This window comes from Centruroides sculpturatus, unplaced genomic scaffold, assembly GCF_000671375.1.
Source record: "Centruroides sculpturatus isolate CEXI.00-Female unplaced genomic scaffold, Cexi_2.0 scaffold198, whole genome shotgun sequence".
NCBI classification, from domain to species: domain Eukaryota; kingdom Metazoa; phylum Arthropoda; class Arachnida; order Scorpiones; family Buthidae; genus Centruroides; species Centruroides sculpturatus.
Window position 1 is genome coordinate 174,813 of NW_019384454.1, and position 20,166 is coordinate 194,978.

The window sequence follows — 20,166 nt, forward strand, 5'->3', positions numbered from 1 at the left end:
CGAGTTTTTGTTTTAGTGTATCGATGTATTCTGTAATGTGTGTGTTGTGATGTTCGTGTTTTGTGTGTGTTTTGATTTTCTTGAAAATGTTTTTGAGTTGTTTCTTTAATTTGGGTGTTATGTTGTTTTTAGTGTATTGTGTCAGCCTGCCTAATTGCTGTCTAATGTCATTTATTTGTGTTTCTATTCTTCTCTGAATACTTATATAAGTATTTTTATAAAATTAACTGCTTGTACCTCTGTTGACAAAAACTACAATTTAGAAAAATATATGTGTTGACGAGAATATTCTGGTGCTCTCCTAGGGATATTCCAGGTAGTGCTTAGATTTTTTTATATATAAGAAGACCCTGTTCTATGTAGAGTTTCTTGTGCTTTTGTATCTCTACTGTATATAGCATATATTAAACTGTTTCAACCAAGCAGTTCCTTTTCCTTACCTTGCTACAACACACTGCACCAACTACAACAATATCAGAATCTAAATAGAAAATTAAGTCATATTGTTTTGTTCATATTCATTTGTATGTATAAGCACGCATAATTTGTTGAATAAGTTGTTTTCCAACAAAAATTTTTATTTGCCAAAATTCAGAAAAAGAAAATTATTTTAAACTAATTTACTAATCAAATACATTAGAATCTATTTATTGTTTATTGTAATCACATATATTGTTATTAGTCATCTAAAATTATCAGAATTAATGTATCCCAAAAAATATGTTAAAATACATTTATAAATAAATTCACTAATTATAATCTGAATTTCACTTGTAGTTACCATTACTTTCTTTTAAATGTTAAAATTAAATGAATTTTAAATGTTAAAAATTAATGTTTAACTGTTCAACTAGTTTATAAATTAAAAGCTTCTGATGATAAAAATTAAAGCTTCCAACAAACTTTAAATGAAAAAATTTTTGATAGTCCTGAAAACTTAAGGGAGATGATTAAAAAAAAGACGAGCTTAAAGTATGTTTCATTACATTATACGTATTTAGCAAAACATTTAAACTACAGTTGCTCCCCCTATAACACTGTTGATTATTCCGTTTTATATTAATTCCATGTTGTATGAGTCACTTTGATTTTACAAATACGTGAGCCGGGCCATGTATGGCTCACGTATTTGTAAAATCTAAGTGACTCGTACAACATGGAATTAATATAAAACGGAATAATCAACAGTGTTATAGGGGGTTGACTGTAATTTCTTCATCTTTGTAATATTACTATATCATTTCATAAACTTCAATAAATAAGACTTATTATGAAACATAAATAGAGTATTTAAGAAACAGACTTAAAATTTAAATATATATTTTTTTTTTAAAAACCTATTTTATTAAGAATAAAATATTTTAATGTATAGAAATTTTGTGAATTTACCAACTAATTGTGCAAGATATATACAAGTTTACGTATTTGTATTAAACTGTATGTATAGCTGACTTTAGTTAACATTATATTTGTTGCATTACATGAGTCAAATTTGCTAGGAATAGCCAATATCTGTATAATGCATTTATGGTACTAAATATACTACTGTACCAACTAGTTGCTAAAGATGTGATACAGTTAGATATGTTTTGTTTCTAGCCAATGTATACAAATCTCAAAACAGATAAATAAATCTGCAGAAAAATATTTTATGGTAGAGACACAACTGAGACAGAATATCAACATCCAACAAAAAATAAAACTGCTATATTTGTTCCAAGATTATGAGGAGATAGAAGATCTTTGGATAATGAAAGAAATAATAAATAATGATAAACAATTATTATTATATTAAATTAAATGGTGAAAGGTAACGGAAACAAATTATCTTAAATTTTCTTTTATGAATTACAGTATAAGAAATTTGTCGAAGCCAAACTCCATTTGTATATCCTTAATGTATGAATGTGTGATTTGTAGGAGCTGCTGAAGTTGTTTTTGTGTGGATGCATAAAGTTTTGTCATCCATGTACATGAGATGTGACAGTGTAAACTGTGTTGTTTTTCCATGTCTGATATTGTAGCCATATTGCATGTTGTTTAACATGTTGGATAATGGGTTCAGGGCTAGGCAGAACCAGAGAGGACTCAAAGAATCTCCTTGAAAAATCTTCCACTATGTTGTTTTGTTTGTTTGGTATGGAAGTGTTACTAATCCTGAGATGTAGTGTTGTTCTCCAGTGCTGCATAGTGTTTTGGAAGAATGCAATGAGTGATGGATGTATTTTGTACACGTGTAGAATATGTAGCAGCCAACTGCGTGGAATGCTGTTGAATGCTTTGAATGCTTTTCTGTAGTCTATATATGCCGTGTGTATGTTTCTGTGTTGTTTGTGTGCTTGCTGTAGAATGACTGAATCTATGAGTTACTGTTCTTTGCATACCCTGTGATTTCTAAGGCAACCTTTTTGTTGTTGTAATGTTGTGTTCTTCAATGTGTTTGTATATTTTGTTTGCGATACAGGCTGTCAATAATTTGTAGAATATTGGGAGACATTTGGTCTGTATTGTGTGGGGTCTGTGGTGTTGTTGTTTTTAGGTTTCATGTAGGTGATGCCCTGAGTAAGAAATTTTGGTATGTCTTGTGGATTGATGATGATGTGTGTTAGATGTTTAGCTAGTTCCTGGTGCAGTGATGTAAACTTTTTGTACCAGAAATTGTGAATGTTGTCTACATCAGATGTCTTCCAGTTGTGTGTTCTGTTAACAGCGTAGCAGATGTCGTGTATGTTTATTTCAGCACAGGGCATAGCTGGTATGTTGTGCAAGTTTCTGTTCTCCTCCTCGATCCAGCCTGCATCAGCATTGTGTGTAACAGCATTGGACCAAAGAGAAGACCAATAAGTTGTGAGTTCTTCTGTTGATGTGCCACTGTGCTGTGTATCAGTGTTTGTTTTTGTACTGATTTGTCTGTAGAAAAGTTTTTCATTGTTTGTGAATAATTTATTTTGTTGTTCTCATAGTATACATGTTTTGTATTGTATGAGTATACGTGCTTTGTCTATGAGTTTTTGTTTTAGTGTATCAATGTATTCTGTAATGTGTGTGTTGTGATCGTGTTTTGTGTGTGTTTTGATTTTCTTGAAAATGTTTTTGAGTTGTTTCTTTAATTTGGGTGTTATGGTTTTTTTTAGTGTATTGTGTCAGCCTGCATAATATCTGTCAAATGTCATTTATTTGTGTTTCTATTCTTCTCTGATAGGCAGGCTTGTGATAGAATTGTGTTTTGTGTGTGTCTGTCTGCAATTGTATTTTCAGTCCATGGTGTGTTACTACTGTGACTGCCCAGCATAAACTAATGTATGAATGTCTGAGAGTGAAGAAATTAAATGGATGTAGTGTGGTAGTAAGTGAGTGTTTACATAATTTAGTGTTTTTCCTACTACCTTTGATGTGTTGATTTTCGGTATTCGTGGTCTTTGTGTGGGATCTGTACCTGTATATTTAGTGAGTGTTTCCTGAAATATAAGTGAGAGTGTATTAACTAATTCTATGTCTATATTATCAGTGATGGATGAGGAAGTGCCTGTAATATCATTACTGGTAGTTGTTGTATGTCTGCTATTATCAATGCTTGTTGCTGGATTAACCTGACAGGTTACATGATCTTCATTAATAATGTTAAATGTTTCTGTCTGTTGATGTATTTGATCAGCAACCTGCTGTTTGATAAGTTCAAGTGTTGTTTGTGGGATAAGGTTGTTGTGTATAATTGTTCTTCTTTGATCAACAACCCTTTGTTTGCTGACAGTGAGATGAGGATATTGTTGTGTGAATCTATGGTGTAGTTGTTGTATGTATGCTGTCATGTTTGTTTCTGTTGTATGTATGCTGTCATGTTTGTTTCGAGTTTTGTGATTGCATAGTAAGTATGGATGATAAAGTTGTTCATTTCTGATGTCCATTTCATTTGTTGGCCTGGTTTTCCAGCCTTTGTGGTCTGTGGATGCATGACATCCCCGGACGGCAAGTCGGATGGTAACACTGTTCCATGCTCATTTCAAGCGGTCCGAATCATAGGTGGACGAAAATATGAAATAAAATGGTTCAAATTCTTACAATATATTGTCAAATTTTGCCGCCCCCTAAAAAGTAATTTTGCAGCCCTCTAAAAACTGCCGCCTGGGGCTGGCCCCCCTGCTGCTCCCCTACGCTACGCTACTGACTACTGTATAAATTAGGTAATAAATGGTTTTTTAAATTTGTATTATAGTGTCTGTAATTATAACAGCATGAATGTCTATGATAAAGTATTTATAATTATATTTTAAATCAGGAATTTTTCTGGGTAAATAATCCGGGTTTTTAAACTCCCTATCTGGGTTTTTTTTTTCCATCCAGACCCAAGTTTTTTCATATGTCATGAGTGGCATCCCTGGCCACCAGTAACCAAGGGAGACTGTGGCCTATTTTTTTGAATGTGAGCCTCTGCCTAACCCACAAACGCGGACCTTGTTAACCTGGGCGACGTCTGAGCGGGTATCACACTTTGATCTGGTTACTACCATGATAAATGTCTCCACAGAATGTGGGTGTGGTCACTCTTAGCTTCATTTCTCCCCATAGACCTTACTGGCATGGTTGTCCCTACCAGGAGCTTGTGCTCCAGCCTACATTGCTCCATGGTTCAGTAAAATTACTGGGCTCTCCCACCATGACCAGATGGTGACCAAGGAAGAGTTATTATTATTATTATTATGTAACGATTTATATCATTCATCATTTTTCTCTAAGAGACCAAATAATTTTCAGAAGTTATTGTATGTTAAAAGGATAAAAAATAAAAGTATCTGAAAAATAAATGGTGATAATTTAAATTTCCATAATTTATAAAAAAATCACATGCTTTATTATATTATAATTGATATTACATACCTATAAACATAATAACTGTTTGAAACCATGGATGATCAAATTTATGTACTGTTGTTGTTGAATTGGTTTTTGAATCAGGATAACCAGCTGCACTATAAGAGTTTTAAAATTAATTTCATAAACAAATCATGTACATAACTAAAAATTGCACATTTCTATAAAATAATTGGCAAAGTTTATTACGACAACAAAGTCATTTATCAGTTCTAAAATAATAATTAATAAACATTACTCATCTATATCAATCAGCTTTAATAATACTATAGAACCAACATTAGTCAATATGATAATAAACATATCAAACACCAATGTAGAAAAGATAACAGTAAATCTAAATATATAGTTCCTCTAATAGCTCAAAGTAAAATTAGTTACCATAGATGAATGCCTATGATAACTAATCAGTCTCTGAGTAGCTTATACAGCTCTCAGGTAGATGACAAATTATTTTAGTTACTCTAAGTCTTCTATAATAAAACATCATATTGTTTTCATCTGCAGTCACAATTTAATCTGAAATTAATTCAAATCAAAGTTTTGTAATGGTAGATGACTAATAACTAGACAGCAGACATATAGGCCCTTAAAATTGGCGTTTTAGGCGCTTAAAATAAGCTCTTAAATTGCATCATTTAGGCTTTATAAACAAAAAATAGGCGTTCAAAATTTGCACAATGAACAATTAACGTACTTATCAGGACAATGAATTTTTTATTTAACATATGTATTCCAAACAAAAATGCACGTATTCAGAATGATGCAAACACAAAAGTAGACAAACAATAATCTTTACATTTTTTATTCGCTCTGTTTCCCATAGTTAGCTTCATAATATATTACAAGCAGTTTTTCCAAATTTTCAATAGAAAAGTTGCAACGTTTGAGTCACTGAGAATTAATTTATATATGAGAAAGAGCATATAATCCGTTATCTTCAGTAGATGTGTTCCACATCTACTGAAGATAACGGATTATATTTCAACCTTGGAAGAAGATGAACTGGGAATTCACTTTTGCTCTTTTTTCTTGTCAAAATATCAGCCACAATAAACAAGCACTTTAATCCAAGTCTCTTTTGAAGCACTACTTTCAACTCTTTCTTCACTTTTTTTGCAGTAGTGCCTGGTGCATCATAAAGTTTCTGGTTTGCTCTGTTGAGGAGATCAATTTGTTCATATATAGGTTTCCCACTACTTTCAAGAGCAGTAATAGTATCTGCAATGAATGTGAAATAACACTTGATGTACATCAACTTGTTCTGAACATAAATGTCATTCAAAATTTTCTTGGCTTTAGTTACACAAACTGCATTGTCCGCTAAAGTGGCCAGAAGTTTTTTGATATCGAAGAAATGTTCACTGTAGTAGTTAGTACAAAATCTTAGCCATGTATATGCTAAGGGAAAAATAGGCATTTGCCTAAAATCCACTGTCTAAAAATGACAAATAAGGCATCTCTAACACTATATTTATTAAATAAAAGTATTTATTTTAAAATATTTCATATAGTTTTAATTTTATTACTATAAAATTGCATCAGGGGTGTAATTTATTTCCGTTATTATTGCATTCTAATTTTTCTGCTTGGGATATGCATCCACTGGGACTTAAATATAAGTAATCAATAATAATAAAAAATTGAATTTGTCTGATTGCATTTTCAGGAAAAAGTTGAAACTTAAGCAGTTTAATTTAAGAATTAAAGTAAACCTTTGCGGAAAATAAAACGAAAAATTAATAAAAACTTTTTAAAAATACGAAAACAGACTAAACTTTGTGTTTTAGGCAAAAATAGGCAGCAACGTCAAAATAAGCATTTTTTAGCACTATAAAATACCATTGTTTCGGTCTAAATGCTCATGAAAAGTGTTTGTACGAAATCTTAGCCAAGTATATGCCAAGGAAAAAAATAGGCATTTGCCTAAAATCTGCTGTCTACTAATAACTTATTGCATATATATTTGTGCTAAAAATTAACATATAATTCATTTAATTTTAAAACATTTCTTACTACTAACTGATGAATACTTTAATAAATTAATCTGAATCTATTTCTTCAACTTTTAAGTTAGAATTTGCCAATTTTGCACTATTTTGGAAATGAACTCTGCAGTCTTATAGTATTTACAGTCTTATAGTATTGCAGATACTTCACGATGTGATTGATCTTTAATTTTATTACTAGATTTTTCTTTATAGAATTTTTATTACAAGTTTAATAGAATCTTTAAATGCAATTTATCAAACCAGTAATTATTATTATAATATAGTGTAAGATGATCTCTCTCACAGTGTTAATAATTTTAATAAATTTATAGTTTTTTTATGAAGTCACCAAGCAAATCTATTAAAAAAAACTGGTTGATCAAACTACAGCATTTTAAGAACCAAATGTGTAGGTTAGCCGAGTCCAATCACTGAATCCTTATGAGCACTTTTAATCAACTTCAGATAAGGTATTGTGTCTCATTTGCCAAGTACCATATACACCCCATTTATATTGATTAACAATTTTTAGGAAATTTAGGTCATAAAAAACAAAATCTACTGTAATTCCATTACTATCAATATTATACCGTACATCTCAGTCACTCAATTCTAACCAATTAAAAAGATTATGAATTCACCAAACAGCATAAAGAACAACAATAAAGAAGCATGTTCAGAAAAAAAAATTAATTTCAAATCAGTAAAACTACAATAACTACTAAAAAATGTTAGAGGAAATGATATAATACAGAAAAGAGAACTAGTAGTAACAAATTAACAAGATTGCAAAATTAATAAATTATAAAACACATCATAAAGATCCTGGCCATATTATCAGATTAAATAATCTAAGTGGCCAGGATCTTTAAATGTGTTTTTTAATTTATTAATTTTGCTATCTTGTTATAAACAGAATAAGATTTAAGGACAAACTAACAATATGATAGTCAAAAAATTGAACAAGATGAAGAGAGAGGAAAAAGCAGAAAAATGATATACAAAGCTAAATCAAGCCAAAGTAAAATATAAAAGAAAAGGCTCATTTTTGCCAAGACTAATAATTTTCCAAAATAGACAAATTTTTGTTTTTTCATGTTTCAAATTGAATAACTTTTACTATATTTTAAGTATAGAAAACCACTGTCTTCATAATAAATAAGAAGTTTCGCTTTAATGATTAATGAATGATAACATCTGATTAATGAATTCTTTAATTCATTTTAGTTTAATTTTCATTTTACTTAGACTATATAGTGTTGAATAATAAATTTTATTCAATATCCAATTAATTTTGTGTACTTATTAGAAAGAATTTAGTGTGATTCTTAACATGATTTTTAATACTGTAACCAATATAGCTTTTGTATAATTTTTTATCACAATTTTTAAATATAGCTATGATTCCAAAGCGGGACTTTTTCATTTTTAAGTGATATTTTATATCTAAGAAAACATTTATTTGCAAATAAAATATTCTATTTAAACATTTTTCCTACAGGATAATTATTAATAAATATATATAATATAAATATATCAATAAATAGTATAATATTAATAGACTTTTTGGTCATATTTTTATAAATAAAAAAATGATTAATAAACAAAAATTCACACCTAAATGCTAATTCCAGCAGTAATTGAACAAAAATTTAATGTTTGAATGTTTTCAGCTGTCTTTTAGAGGTCCTCCCCAGGGAGTTACATGTGCTAGTTTTTTTGTCTGATTTATTCATGGCAAAGCCGGCCAAACTATACAGAAAAGCTGTTCTATCCCTAACCAGGATAAGGGAGAAGCTAATAATTAATAAACAAATTTTATTTAAAAGTGATGATTATGTTTTATGTTTAAATAATACAATAAGAATAAATATAAAATAACTAATTTTTATTAAATTTCATTACTAATGACAGGAGAGGAGCTTTAGGTCATATGAACACATGGAATATGAACCATTTCAAAAATACAAACACAATGAACATGATAAACAAATTTGAAAAATACAGAACATTATAGATTTAAAATAAAATATTTTAAACTATGAACTCACACTGACCAATCTTTGGCTCATGAGTTGCATTGGTTCCTCTAGACCAGCAATTCCCAACTGGGTACATTACATGTTTGGTAATTTACAGTAACCAAAAAAAAAAAAAAAAAATTATAATGGCAGAGGTACTATAAAAATATCCGGATTCTGCATTGAGGCCTTTGTTGATGTCATGGCACTCAATGCTCAGTTTAAAATAAAAATAAAATTACATTTTTATTGTATTTATCTATGTTCTTCCTCCAATGCTTTTCCATGGAAACTTTTCAACTTGAAAAAAATTTTTACAGCAATTGTACAGCACTAGGTGCTGCTGTTTGACAAACACACAAAATAAAACTTAGCAAAAATAAGTTAGCAGTTCAAGAAAAGTTGGAAACTGCTGCTCTGGACCTTTATTACAGCTCCCATATACTTATACAATTTCTTTTTATAAACTTGGTACATACAAAAATATTTTATTTGTATAAATATTAAGTTTTCTGAGTATTATATGGTATAAAATACACAAGGATTGTAAATGTAATTCACAACTTAACCTCAAACAAGTAACTGAAAGCTTAGTATGTATTCATAACTCAAATAAGTTCAATAATTATTTACCTAATCAGTTATAAAGTAACAGTAAAGTAAGTCATATTTATTGTAGAATAGTATTAACTATAGTATTTTAACTATATAAAATGTAAATAGATAATGCAGCTCTTCAATAGGCATTACAATAGAGGATGAAACTCATGTATTTCTGATAGATAGTGCTTAGACACTTCTGATGTGAGCCATTGTAAACTCTATAAATTAAAAACAAATTTATTTAAATTTAAAATAATGAAACACTATACATTATAAAAATAACTCAAAAGTATGACATAATGGTTTAAAACAGTGGTTCTTAACCTTTTAGTGACAAGAGACCATTTATCAAAATTTTTGTCTTGTGATGGACCACAAGCTGTTTAGCAGTAATATAGGTTCTTATAAGGTTGTTCTATAAATTAAATATGTAGAAAATTATTCGAAACCAAGAGTATTATATTATTTGCGAAAGTGTTACATTAATTACATTATTTTAGTGCGATTTTTGTGAGTGCATACTGTTTACCAACTGCTGAATTCTTGGTTCAGTGCTACTCAAAGGAAATGCATGTCGGCACTGGCATCCAACCGATTTCGATGTTTATTTTTAATTATCAAAAGCACTGAGAATCCTTGCTCGCATAAATATGTGGTTGAAAATAAAGTTAGGTACTGTAAAGCAATTTCTCGAATTTTAGGGAAAGCAATAGCTTTTTGGCTCCAAAAATCTTTAAGATTAATTCCTGTCTCGAATGTATCCTTGCAGTTACTATCATGTTGCATTTCAATTAACTCTTCTTGTATTTCATCCGGCACCTCAGAAATGTTGACTATGAAAGGATTGCAAATCAGTTTCCGAATACCTTTGTCCTTGCAGTCAGGAAAATAGCGATTGAATTCATTTTTCAAGCTTTGCAAATGGAATGTAATGTTCTTTTGTATTTGTCCTTTAATCTCAGCACACTGTCAATCAATAATTGGGTTCAATGTATCAAAAGCAGAAAAATTCTCTCTTTCGACTTTGCTGATCCATAGGTCGATTTTAGCAATAAACGCACTGATTTTATCTTCAAATGCAAATTTATTGCTAGTGACTTCCTGTTTCATATTTTCTGACTGTGCACCATACCCCAGCCCAGTCCGCTACCGGCTCTAATCTTGACATACTGTGCATTGTCATCAACACGTCGTCATTTATTTAATAATTTTGGGATAACTTTCGCAGACCACTTCGGATGCTTTCAGGGACCACAGGTTAAGAACCACTGGTTTAAAATAACAAAAACTAAAAATAAATATTAAATAATACAGTGGAACCTCAATATACGACCTTAATCTGTTCCTGGTGTTTTGACTTATACCGAAAGGACGTATACCAAACCAACCTTTCCCATAAGAAGTAATTAAAAATGATTAATCCGTTCTCATGTAAAGAAAAAAATGGCTGGATTTAAACACCTCACTTTCCTGGCTAGTTCCTGCTTGATTTTTCATGAGATCAGCAAGTATCATTTTAGCTTTCTCGCAAATAATTGCTTCTGATACATTCGCCAGCACACTGTTTTTCAGTTATCCAAAGCAAAAGCAATTTCTCAACATGATCTAATGTCTTCGATCTATGTTTAGAAATTGATTCAACCCCTTTCGCAACGTTAGCAAATTTAATAATGTCTTAATTTTTCACAATTGTCGATATTGTCGTTCTCGGAATACGGTATGCAACAGTTAAAATCGCGAACATGCATGCCATCTTCATATTTCTCAACAATCTCTTTTTTCAGTTCCATTGTGATTTTAGTCATTGTTTTTATTTTTCTGTTGCCTTTTTGCAATTCATGATTAATAAAAATAAAAACATTTTACTTACAAATTAAAATAAAAAGAAATTTATCAAAGTTATAAACTGTGGCACTGCGAACGTCTAGCCTGGTCTAATACACCGATAGTGCTACTTGTTTGTAGATGGCGCGTATAATTGAATTAAGTCGTATACAGAGCAAAATTTGTTTCGTCCAAACAGGACGTATTCCAAATTGGATGTATTCTAAAGCAGACGTATACCGAGGTACCACTGTATAGTGTCATGATTCTCTATGCATCATTTTTACTTTTCTAGCTATGTTATATACAACAAATGGAAAGTATGGCAATTGGTCAAAAAAAAGATCCTTCAAGATTTTTAGGTTTCTTTGGTTATGAAATCTATAATAATTTCCAAGCCATGGAAATGCCTTCTGTATCTTTATTGTTAATGAACTTGGCTATTTTGAATGTAAATTTCCAGCTGCTTGTGACTTTAATTCAAAAGGTTAAGGACCAGACAAATCAAACTAGCTATTTGTAAATCAACTTGGATCTTTGATATAGAGCAGGGCTTCTTAAACTATGGGTCGTGACCCCATTTGAGTCACTTAGCGAAATCTCGGAGGTTGCGAGATTTTGATGCAAAATATTGAAAATAATTTGTAATAGTTTGAAAATGGCATGCTTTGTGTCATAGGTTTCGTGAGTTGCACTTTGTGTCACTTTTGTTGTAGCGAGACAACAATTGTAGTGTGAACTAGTGTAGTGTTGTTGATTTTTAGTGCATTCAGTTGTCTCTGTTCCATTGTAACACAAGAGTGAATTGTGGTAGTTCACCATTACTGTTTATGCAAATTTGTATATATCTTTATTTTATATTTTTTGGGTCGTGAATAAAATCACAATCATAAATGGGGTCATGAATGAAAAAGTTTAAGAAGCCCTGATATAGAGGAAATCCAAATTGATTAATAAGTGGCTAGTTTGATTTGCCCAGCCTGTAATCTCTCTGAATTAATCTCTGTAGTCTCAAGCAACTAGAAATAGAAGTCACTTGTAATGTCACTCTTTATTAGCTATGTGTCAGGTATTATTTTATATGGAGAATTTTAAAATCACCTTTTATTTAATTATTCAAGTAACATGAGCTCAGAAAAACATTCAATTTGATTCAATTTAATGCTTTAAATATTAAAACAAAATCATTTTCATGACATTTAGCACTAATTTTGTGTTTAAAATAATTTATAATAATCAACACAAACATTTTGTTATTTCATTATTATAACATATGTTATTGTAGAAGAAGAGTAACAACTTCAAAATAACAACAAAAAGATCTTTATTTGGAAAGAATGAAACAGATTTTAAAAAACTCATACTTTTCAAGTTGAAATAGTAAACATGAATTAACTAAGAAGTCAATATGTAGGAGAGGATGGAGTAATAAGAAGAAAGGGTAATAAGGTACAGGAAAAAAAAATTCATAAGGTACTAGAAACCTGTAAAAATCGCTTTAAAGATAATTTCTATAATTCTTTTTTTTGGTAAGATATGTTTATTAAAAACATTATCAACAAGAACTGTAGCTTTTTTTGCAAACATTTTTATCCAAACTTTGGTAAGAACTTTTTCTTGTTATTTTTTATCTGATCTTATTGGCAATTAAAAGGGCTTTCAAAGAAAATTTTTATCTCTCTCATAAACAGAGGATCTAGAATTGATAGGCAATGGACTTTTGATTTTTAAAAAATCCGATTTTTGTCAAAATTAAGTGTGTGTATTCTGCAAAGAAAACAGAACTTTCTAAGGAAAAAATACCCTCAATTATTTTGCCCTGTATTTGATAGAAAAACAAAAGAAAATTATTTTTTTAAAAAGATCCTCAAGTGAAAGATCATTCAGAGAAAAAAAAAATCAGGGCTACAAGCTTAAAACTGTCTGGTATACTAATTTTGTGTTTCTTATTACTCTATTGCACATATTATTATCCATCCTTCTTATACCTTATTAATAAAATGTCTTAATGACAGCTTAATATAATTTTATTTTACAAATAAATTGAATATGTGATAAATACATTTTTGTTTACATAAAGAATGAATAAGATTCTAGTTTACAGTCAGGGCCAGACTTGCACTTAAGATAAACAAGCTGCAGCTTAGGGCATTACATTATAATTCTATAGCTTAGCTTACATATGCCATTATTTGGCATAGATGAAGGGCCTGTTATGTTATCAGGAGTCACAGCAGTAATGCCCCACCAAGTAAAAAAAGTCACTGACTGACTACATAAAGGAATCAGCATTGCCAATTTTTGGGGGTCAATTTCTCCACCACGAAATACCTGAAGTAATTCCAATTATTTGAAATAAAACTGTTTTCTTAGGTAGTGTGCAAAAATTTCAAGATTTTCTATAATGCAGTTGCTGAAATATAAGCAATTGAAAAGTGCAAAAACTGCCCAAAAAAAGCTGTATTTTTTTCTCCATTTTCTTCATCCAACACTACAGACACTCAGAGATAAAACTACTGGGTCTAGAAAACTGAAATTTTAAATTTAAGTCTTTCTTGTTATCAGTGAGGTGCCTATGAACCTTCCAAGACAATAGGTCAAAATTCATGGAGGTTCTCATAGAGCTAATTCAGTTTTATGGGTTAATTTTATGCTTACAAAGATAAAATTGCATGGAAACAAATGAATTTTTATTCAAAATGTTACTCAGAATTACAAAACCTCAAATTTATGCCAATTAAAACTTTTTATAACAATTTTTCTAAATGGTATATCAAAACATCAATCAGCAGCATGTTCAATTGGTGTGGTGATGTGTTTGGTCGATGCTGACTAAAATGAATATTGAAAATGTTCAGTTGTCGGTATATTTAGTCGCAGAGTGCTGACCAAACTGTACATTATCTTATATACAATTGATACATAATAATACAATTGATATAAAAAAAACATCCAAGATGTAAAAAAAATTACACTAATTAAAAATTTATGACAATTTAGATGATGGTCAAAATTTTTCTTAGGAGTTTTTCTATGGTAAAGATAAGCTTGGCACTTGGAAGCTGCATCCACAAGATTTTTACCTATTGTATTTTACGTTTCACCTCCATATGGAGGTGAAATGTAAAATACAATACAGTCTGGTGGCAACATTATCCATATGGATAGTGTTGCCACCCACCAGACTGGTTTTCACCCAGACAAGCCAGTTTTTAAATTCATGGTCCGGATTGATTATTAATTTGTCCAGTTTTCTTAGAAATTGTGAAATTATGATAAAAAAATTAATTTATAAAAATATTTGTGAGTATCTTACTTTAACAGTTAATTGAACACTTTAACTTCACAACCCCACCCAAAGTTATCCTCATCTTATCCCTAGGCTAAAACTGACAAAAAATGTACTTTTAAAATTCTAACTTGCAAATATCAGATCTGTTCCAACACAAGTCCCTAACTGGTTTAAAACTGGCATGCACTTTATTCAGTTCTTGGCTGTAAAATGACAATGTGCATGCCTTGTACAGTTTCAAATTCAAACCAGTCATAGGTGTTGGAACAAATCTATTGTCCAGATCAGCAATTTTGAAAAGGTGGCAACAATGCATGTAGAAAATAACACACGTAAAACCTTGTGGGTACTGCTTCCAAGCACCAAACTTTACAAAAAAAACTGCTAAGAAAAATTTTGACTGTCATCTAAATTGTCATAAATATTTAATTGGTGTAATTTTTTTACATCTCAGATGCCAAGTCCAGTCTCGTGTATAGTGACCAGGAGTGCCTATCCCCCTGTATGTCAAAAAAACATCAAAAGGAGCACGATCTAAAACATGACACTTTACGAAACATTTAGTAATTATTATATGGAAAAAATTTTAAATTATGTAACTTGCCGTATTAGACAATATTAAAAGCTACCATTATCATTAGTATCATTTCTGCAAATAATGTTACTGGAATTTATTAACAGAAAACTTTACCTGCAATCATTTTGAGCCTTTTTGCTTAGAGTGTTAATAGAACCTGTAATCAACATTCCAATACATAAAAGTAACTGTTTAAGAGTCAAAGCCATTTCGAAAAACTATTTCCAAAAACCTAGACGTGCCATTCAAACACAAACAACAATCATATGATTGAAAGTTGCCAACTGGACGAATCGATGTCACTGCCTCCTTTCCCGTATTTATTTACAATTTTCAAAGAAAGAAGAAATAAATATATTTATATTTTTATAATAATTTTATTGTAAAAAGTTTTGAAAATAAAAACGATTTAACTAATAATTATGAATTTATTTTTTGATTTAGTCAATTTAAATAAACGAAAAGTATTCATTGTCTCCTCATAGTGCTGATTAAGTGATAATGAAATAAAGACGTAATTAAAATTTTAATTGTAAAAAATGAAGATATTTCTATTCCGAAATTGAATTCTAAAGATAATTCTTTTCTTTGACTATCGCTACGTATTGGCCGGATGGCCGAGCAGTCACCGGTGGCAGCCCGGAATCGAATCCGGTCGACCACCCCCGAAAAATTCCTAGGGATTTTTCGGGGGTGGTCGACCGGATACGTGGGGACCCGTCCTTTACGGGTGGTAAAGGACGGCTTTTCCATTGTGGACCTGGCCGAACCCATAATGGGCTTGCTAAAAAGAGGTCAGCTTAATACCCACAGGGAGGGCAGAGTAAAAAACAAAACTATCTACGTATCGGTTTAAAACTTTTCTTATTTGTGCAAGTACTGTATAACTTGTTTCCAAAGAGATTTTTCTTCAAAACCATTGATCTGCTTTTTCTTTTATCGATTCTAATGTTCAATTCAGGTCACCCATTGTCATTCTTCTATATTTAAATTTCTCTTAATCTTGATGATGCTCTGAAGCAAGTAAGATATTCTTATTGGAATATCTTACTACGTCAACATTTTATAATGCATATTTTACGATGAAATAAAAATTTCTTAAAATTATGTGATTATTCTGTCATTCTATTTTTTCTACTCTAATCCTGTGGCTGCTAGAAAACGAATCGTGCTCGGACTGTATTTAAACATTTATCGTTGGGACGTGGAGGCTGATTTTGCCTAATTATACCTATGGCTGATACCGATAGTCCGTGCAAAATGCTGGTCGAAAATGTTGGCTATGAGAATAACGGCTGTCTTAACCATTCTCTCCATCTCTCGTGCTCTTCCAAAAAATCTGTTCTGCGCTTCTTTAAACTGATGTATTTCTCTTAATTACTAAAAATATACACAGTATATTGTTTTTGTTTTGGTGGCGTGACTTTGCAGACTTTTTCGCGGAATTTGCCGGCATTGACTCCGCCAGCTTCGCCCCCGATCGTGCTTTCATCTGTAAAGAATTATCGCAGATTAATTAATATGTCTCGACCGAATCTAATTCCTTCTTTTTCTACATACTTTCCTCGTTACCACAAAATGCAATTAATATGATTAAAAAAATACATCAACTTATCACAGTTTTTTGAACTAACAACCAGATATAAACGTATTAGTCTATCATTTTTAAAAAACAGATTCCGTTTTGAAAATTAGATCATGTGGCCACATGTAGTGTTTGTCCTGCGAACGCTTTCGAAATACTGAAAGCATTTGTTCGTTTTACAACTTTTGTAGAACTATTTTAGCGCAGAAACATCAAATAATTCAAATTTTTCTAGATTCAATAATGACGGTATCGTTATTGATTTTTTTTTTCTAAAATAGATTCTTTTAGTTTCTAGTACTTATCATAAATTCTTATATAAGAATTAATTTATGGAAATTTGTTGTTCTATATGAATTTTGTATATTGTTATGCAATATAATTTACTTAACTAATAATACTGCTAATAATACATTTAAAATTATCAAATAACTGCGTTGAAATTTTACTGAACAGACCCTAGACTTGCAGAAACATCCTTTCATTTATAAGTTTAGACAAGGTTTACTGAAAACTTTCTTGTCCACACTTTAAAAGTTTGTCCAAGTCTGCTTAGTAAAACTGTAATGCAGTAATTGAGCAATTATAAAATAAAATTAAACTGCGTGGTTCCAACAAGATCAATAGTAATAACATTAAAAAAATTTTTTTTCGCTTTTAATAAGTAAAATTTTTCACTGTATTTATCATTATTATTATTATTATTTTTAATGGTGTTTCGAGCTGTGTTCGGCAACGTAGAATGCTATGAATTGTTCTGAACTCTCTAGTTTGTGGTTCTGGATATCTTCGAAATGTATCCCGAATCAGACAGTCGTGTTTAAAATGATGGAAGTAAAAACGATCTTATAGTGGAAACATTCATATTGATATCATTTTCCTTCTGTCTTTGAATCTTTATCGTTAATATAGAGTCAAATCCTATTTCTTCAAAAATATCTTTATTTTCTGATTAAGAACTCCTCCTTTTGCAAATAACCAGTACAACAAGTGTAATAGTCCTAATAATACGATACGTCCCAGTTGACAATAATATAAGTAAGATATAAGGACAGAAAGGCAATTAAATTAACCTATTTCTTCTTGTCTCACTATTTACGTCTCTTTCTTTTTCCTCCTTCCTTCTAAATAAAATGGAGTCACGAGTAATTTATTAAATGCATGTTTGAAAACTCATCATTTACTCTGATCCCATTAAATGCTAGATTCAACACATATTTGCCCTCTTTTGCTTTTGATAATATTCTGATAATTATTTAAAATGTTTTTTCCTGTAATCCTGTGGGTACAGGTGTTTAATGGGTCTTTGGATGAATCAGCAGTCCACAATTTTAGAATGTAACCTTTCTTTTCTCTGATTATGTTAATAAATTCACGCAATCATTGAAAATAAAGGTTAAATTATGGACTGTTGATTCCCCAAAGAGCCATTAATTAAACATCTGTACCCACAGGATTATGGAAAAAAAACATTTCAACATATTTACCTTATTATAGATATATCCAACCATTGGTGCAGTAGGAAACAAATCACTAAAAACAATGATAAAAACATTCACTAATAGCAGTTACATAATATTCCTTAAATAACTAAAGTATTGGAGTATAGGGTTTTAGTAGTGACAACTTATCAAACAATTCAACTAGACAGTCTAATGATAAAAACAATTGAAAATATAATAGCTTTTCTTAAATTTGGCAAAATAAATATAATAAATTTAAAGAAATTCTTTTACTGGTTTAAATAAATGAAAAAATGTAGTATAGACCTACTATATATACTGTATATGCTATATTTAAATTTTAGATAATTTTAAAAATTAGATGGCATTGTTTTCAAATTTCATTGATGCTGAAATATCAAGTATAATGCATCCTATATTTTTTCCTTTTCTGTAAATTACTATGAAATCTAAAAAAATAGTAAATAAGTTCAACTTTGCTGTAACTGTTTGATTTAAATATCAAATATAATTCTAAAACAAGAGGAATCATTAACTAAAAAGGAAATAAAAGGTATAACCATCATAGCATTATCAATTTGTTATTGAATAGTCGAAGTACAGTTAATAAATATAATTTAACTGTACTTTAAAAGTACAGTTAAATTATATTTATTAAATAGAGTTTCAAGTTCTTCATTGCAGTAATCATTTCTATGCCATTCAAAAACTATAACTTTGTTCTTGTTGAAACAATAAGTAAATTACACACACAATTATTGACTACAAATAAAACTATCACAATCAATAAAATTAACAAGATTTGACAAATTATTCCTTCTGTTATGCAAAAGATTTTTGTGATTAGATTATTTAGCAATTAGTTTCTTGCAAATGCATGCATTTGCAAGAAACTAATTGCTAAATAATCTTAAAAGTTAAAATATTTGCTGAACTGTGATTATTACCATATATACATTTTTTCTCAATAGTATATTATTTACAAAGCATCAGTATGAAAGTGTAGTATTGACTAAGGATACAGTACAATACATATTTAGATATTATTTATCGTTAAGTTAGTTTTCATTAAAAAAAAAAAAAAACGATATCTTGTACAAAATAAAGCTAAATTTGTATTGTGAAAAACGCAAAACGAATATAGTTTAGCAATTTAAATCGACTAAAATAGTTTCTTTGGATAAACGTGCTTTGTTTCCGTATTTGATAATCACGTAAAACGAAAGAGTCCATTATAAAACTTTTCGTATTCTTTAATATAGATACTAATAATAGAAGAAAAGTTGTATCTACATTTTAGGCAACAATCAGATTAGATTTGAACTATACAATTATCTTGATCTATGGAATACCGTGAATTCAATGATGACCGTGAGCAGAATCATCACCTTTCCACTTATTATAAGCAGTTTCTGCAGCAAGTGACAACAAGAAAGCTAAAGTTCCCCATTTAGCTCCTCGGAAGTAAAACTTAATTCCTCTCTGTCGCATAGTAAGGAATCCAGGATGGTATCTCCATACTTCGTTCCGCAACCACGGATCTTTTAATCCTATACTGTGCAGAGCTTTCTTCACTTGAAGTAATTCTGGTACATCTTCCACTTTGTAGATTCTCCAATCGGGAATTTCATACGGTTTTCCTCCGTGGCCTCCACCCATTGCAACTTTCGTTACCTTTCTAAGATACGGCGGCCATTAAATTATAAATATACATTTGAGCGGTAGAGGGCGCCTCTCTGTTCTTTCTTTATTCGATTAAAAATTAACAAATTCTTCCGTAAAAAGATAAATAGAAAAGAAATCATAATTTAAATACGATATACTTTTAATATGTATAGAAAAATATAATAAATTTCAAAAATAGAATAAGAATATCGAAACACATTATTAAATTTAAATTAAAAATTATTAGACGGTTTTTCATGTTTTCTTATTACAATA

The 20,166-nt window shown here is 30.2% G+C and overlaps 2 protein-coding genes across 2 annotated transcripts in view; both read right to left on the reverse strand.

Annotated features, from left to right (window-relative positions):
* Window positions 1-15,451, reverse strand: part of LOC111620632 (solute carrier family 35 member F6-like) — a 50,385-nt gene extending 34,934 nt beyond the window's left edge. Inside the window, exons 1-2 of the mRNA XM_023362599.1 lie at window positions 15,292-15,451; window positions 4,876-4,967 (exon numbers count right to left, since the gene is read on the reverse strand). Coding sequence (XP_023218367.1) covers window positions 4,876-4,967; window positions 15,292-15,386 — 187 coding nt within the window. The 5' untranslated portion in view covers window positions 15,387-15,451. The remainder of the gene's footprint in view (window positions 1-4,875; window positions 4,968-15,291) is intronic.
* A 4,011-nt stretch (window positions 15,452-19,462) lies between these two features.
* On the reverse strand, window positions 19,463-19,951 carry LOC111620628 (NADH dehydrogenase [ubiquinone] 1 beta subcomplex subunit 3-like). Its single transcript, XM_023362591.1, has one exon. The coding sequence runs from the start codon at window positions 19,882-19,884 to the stop codon at window positions 19,585-19,587; it is 300 nt and encodes a 99-aa protein (XP_023218359.1). The 5' UTR covers window positions 19,885-19,951; the 3' UTR covers window positions 19,463-19,584.
* Between the last annotated feature and the right edge of the window lie 215 nt (window positions 19,952-20,166).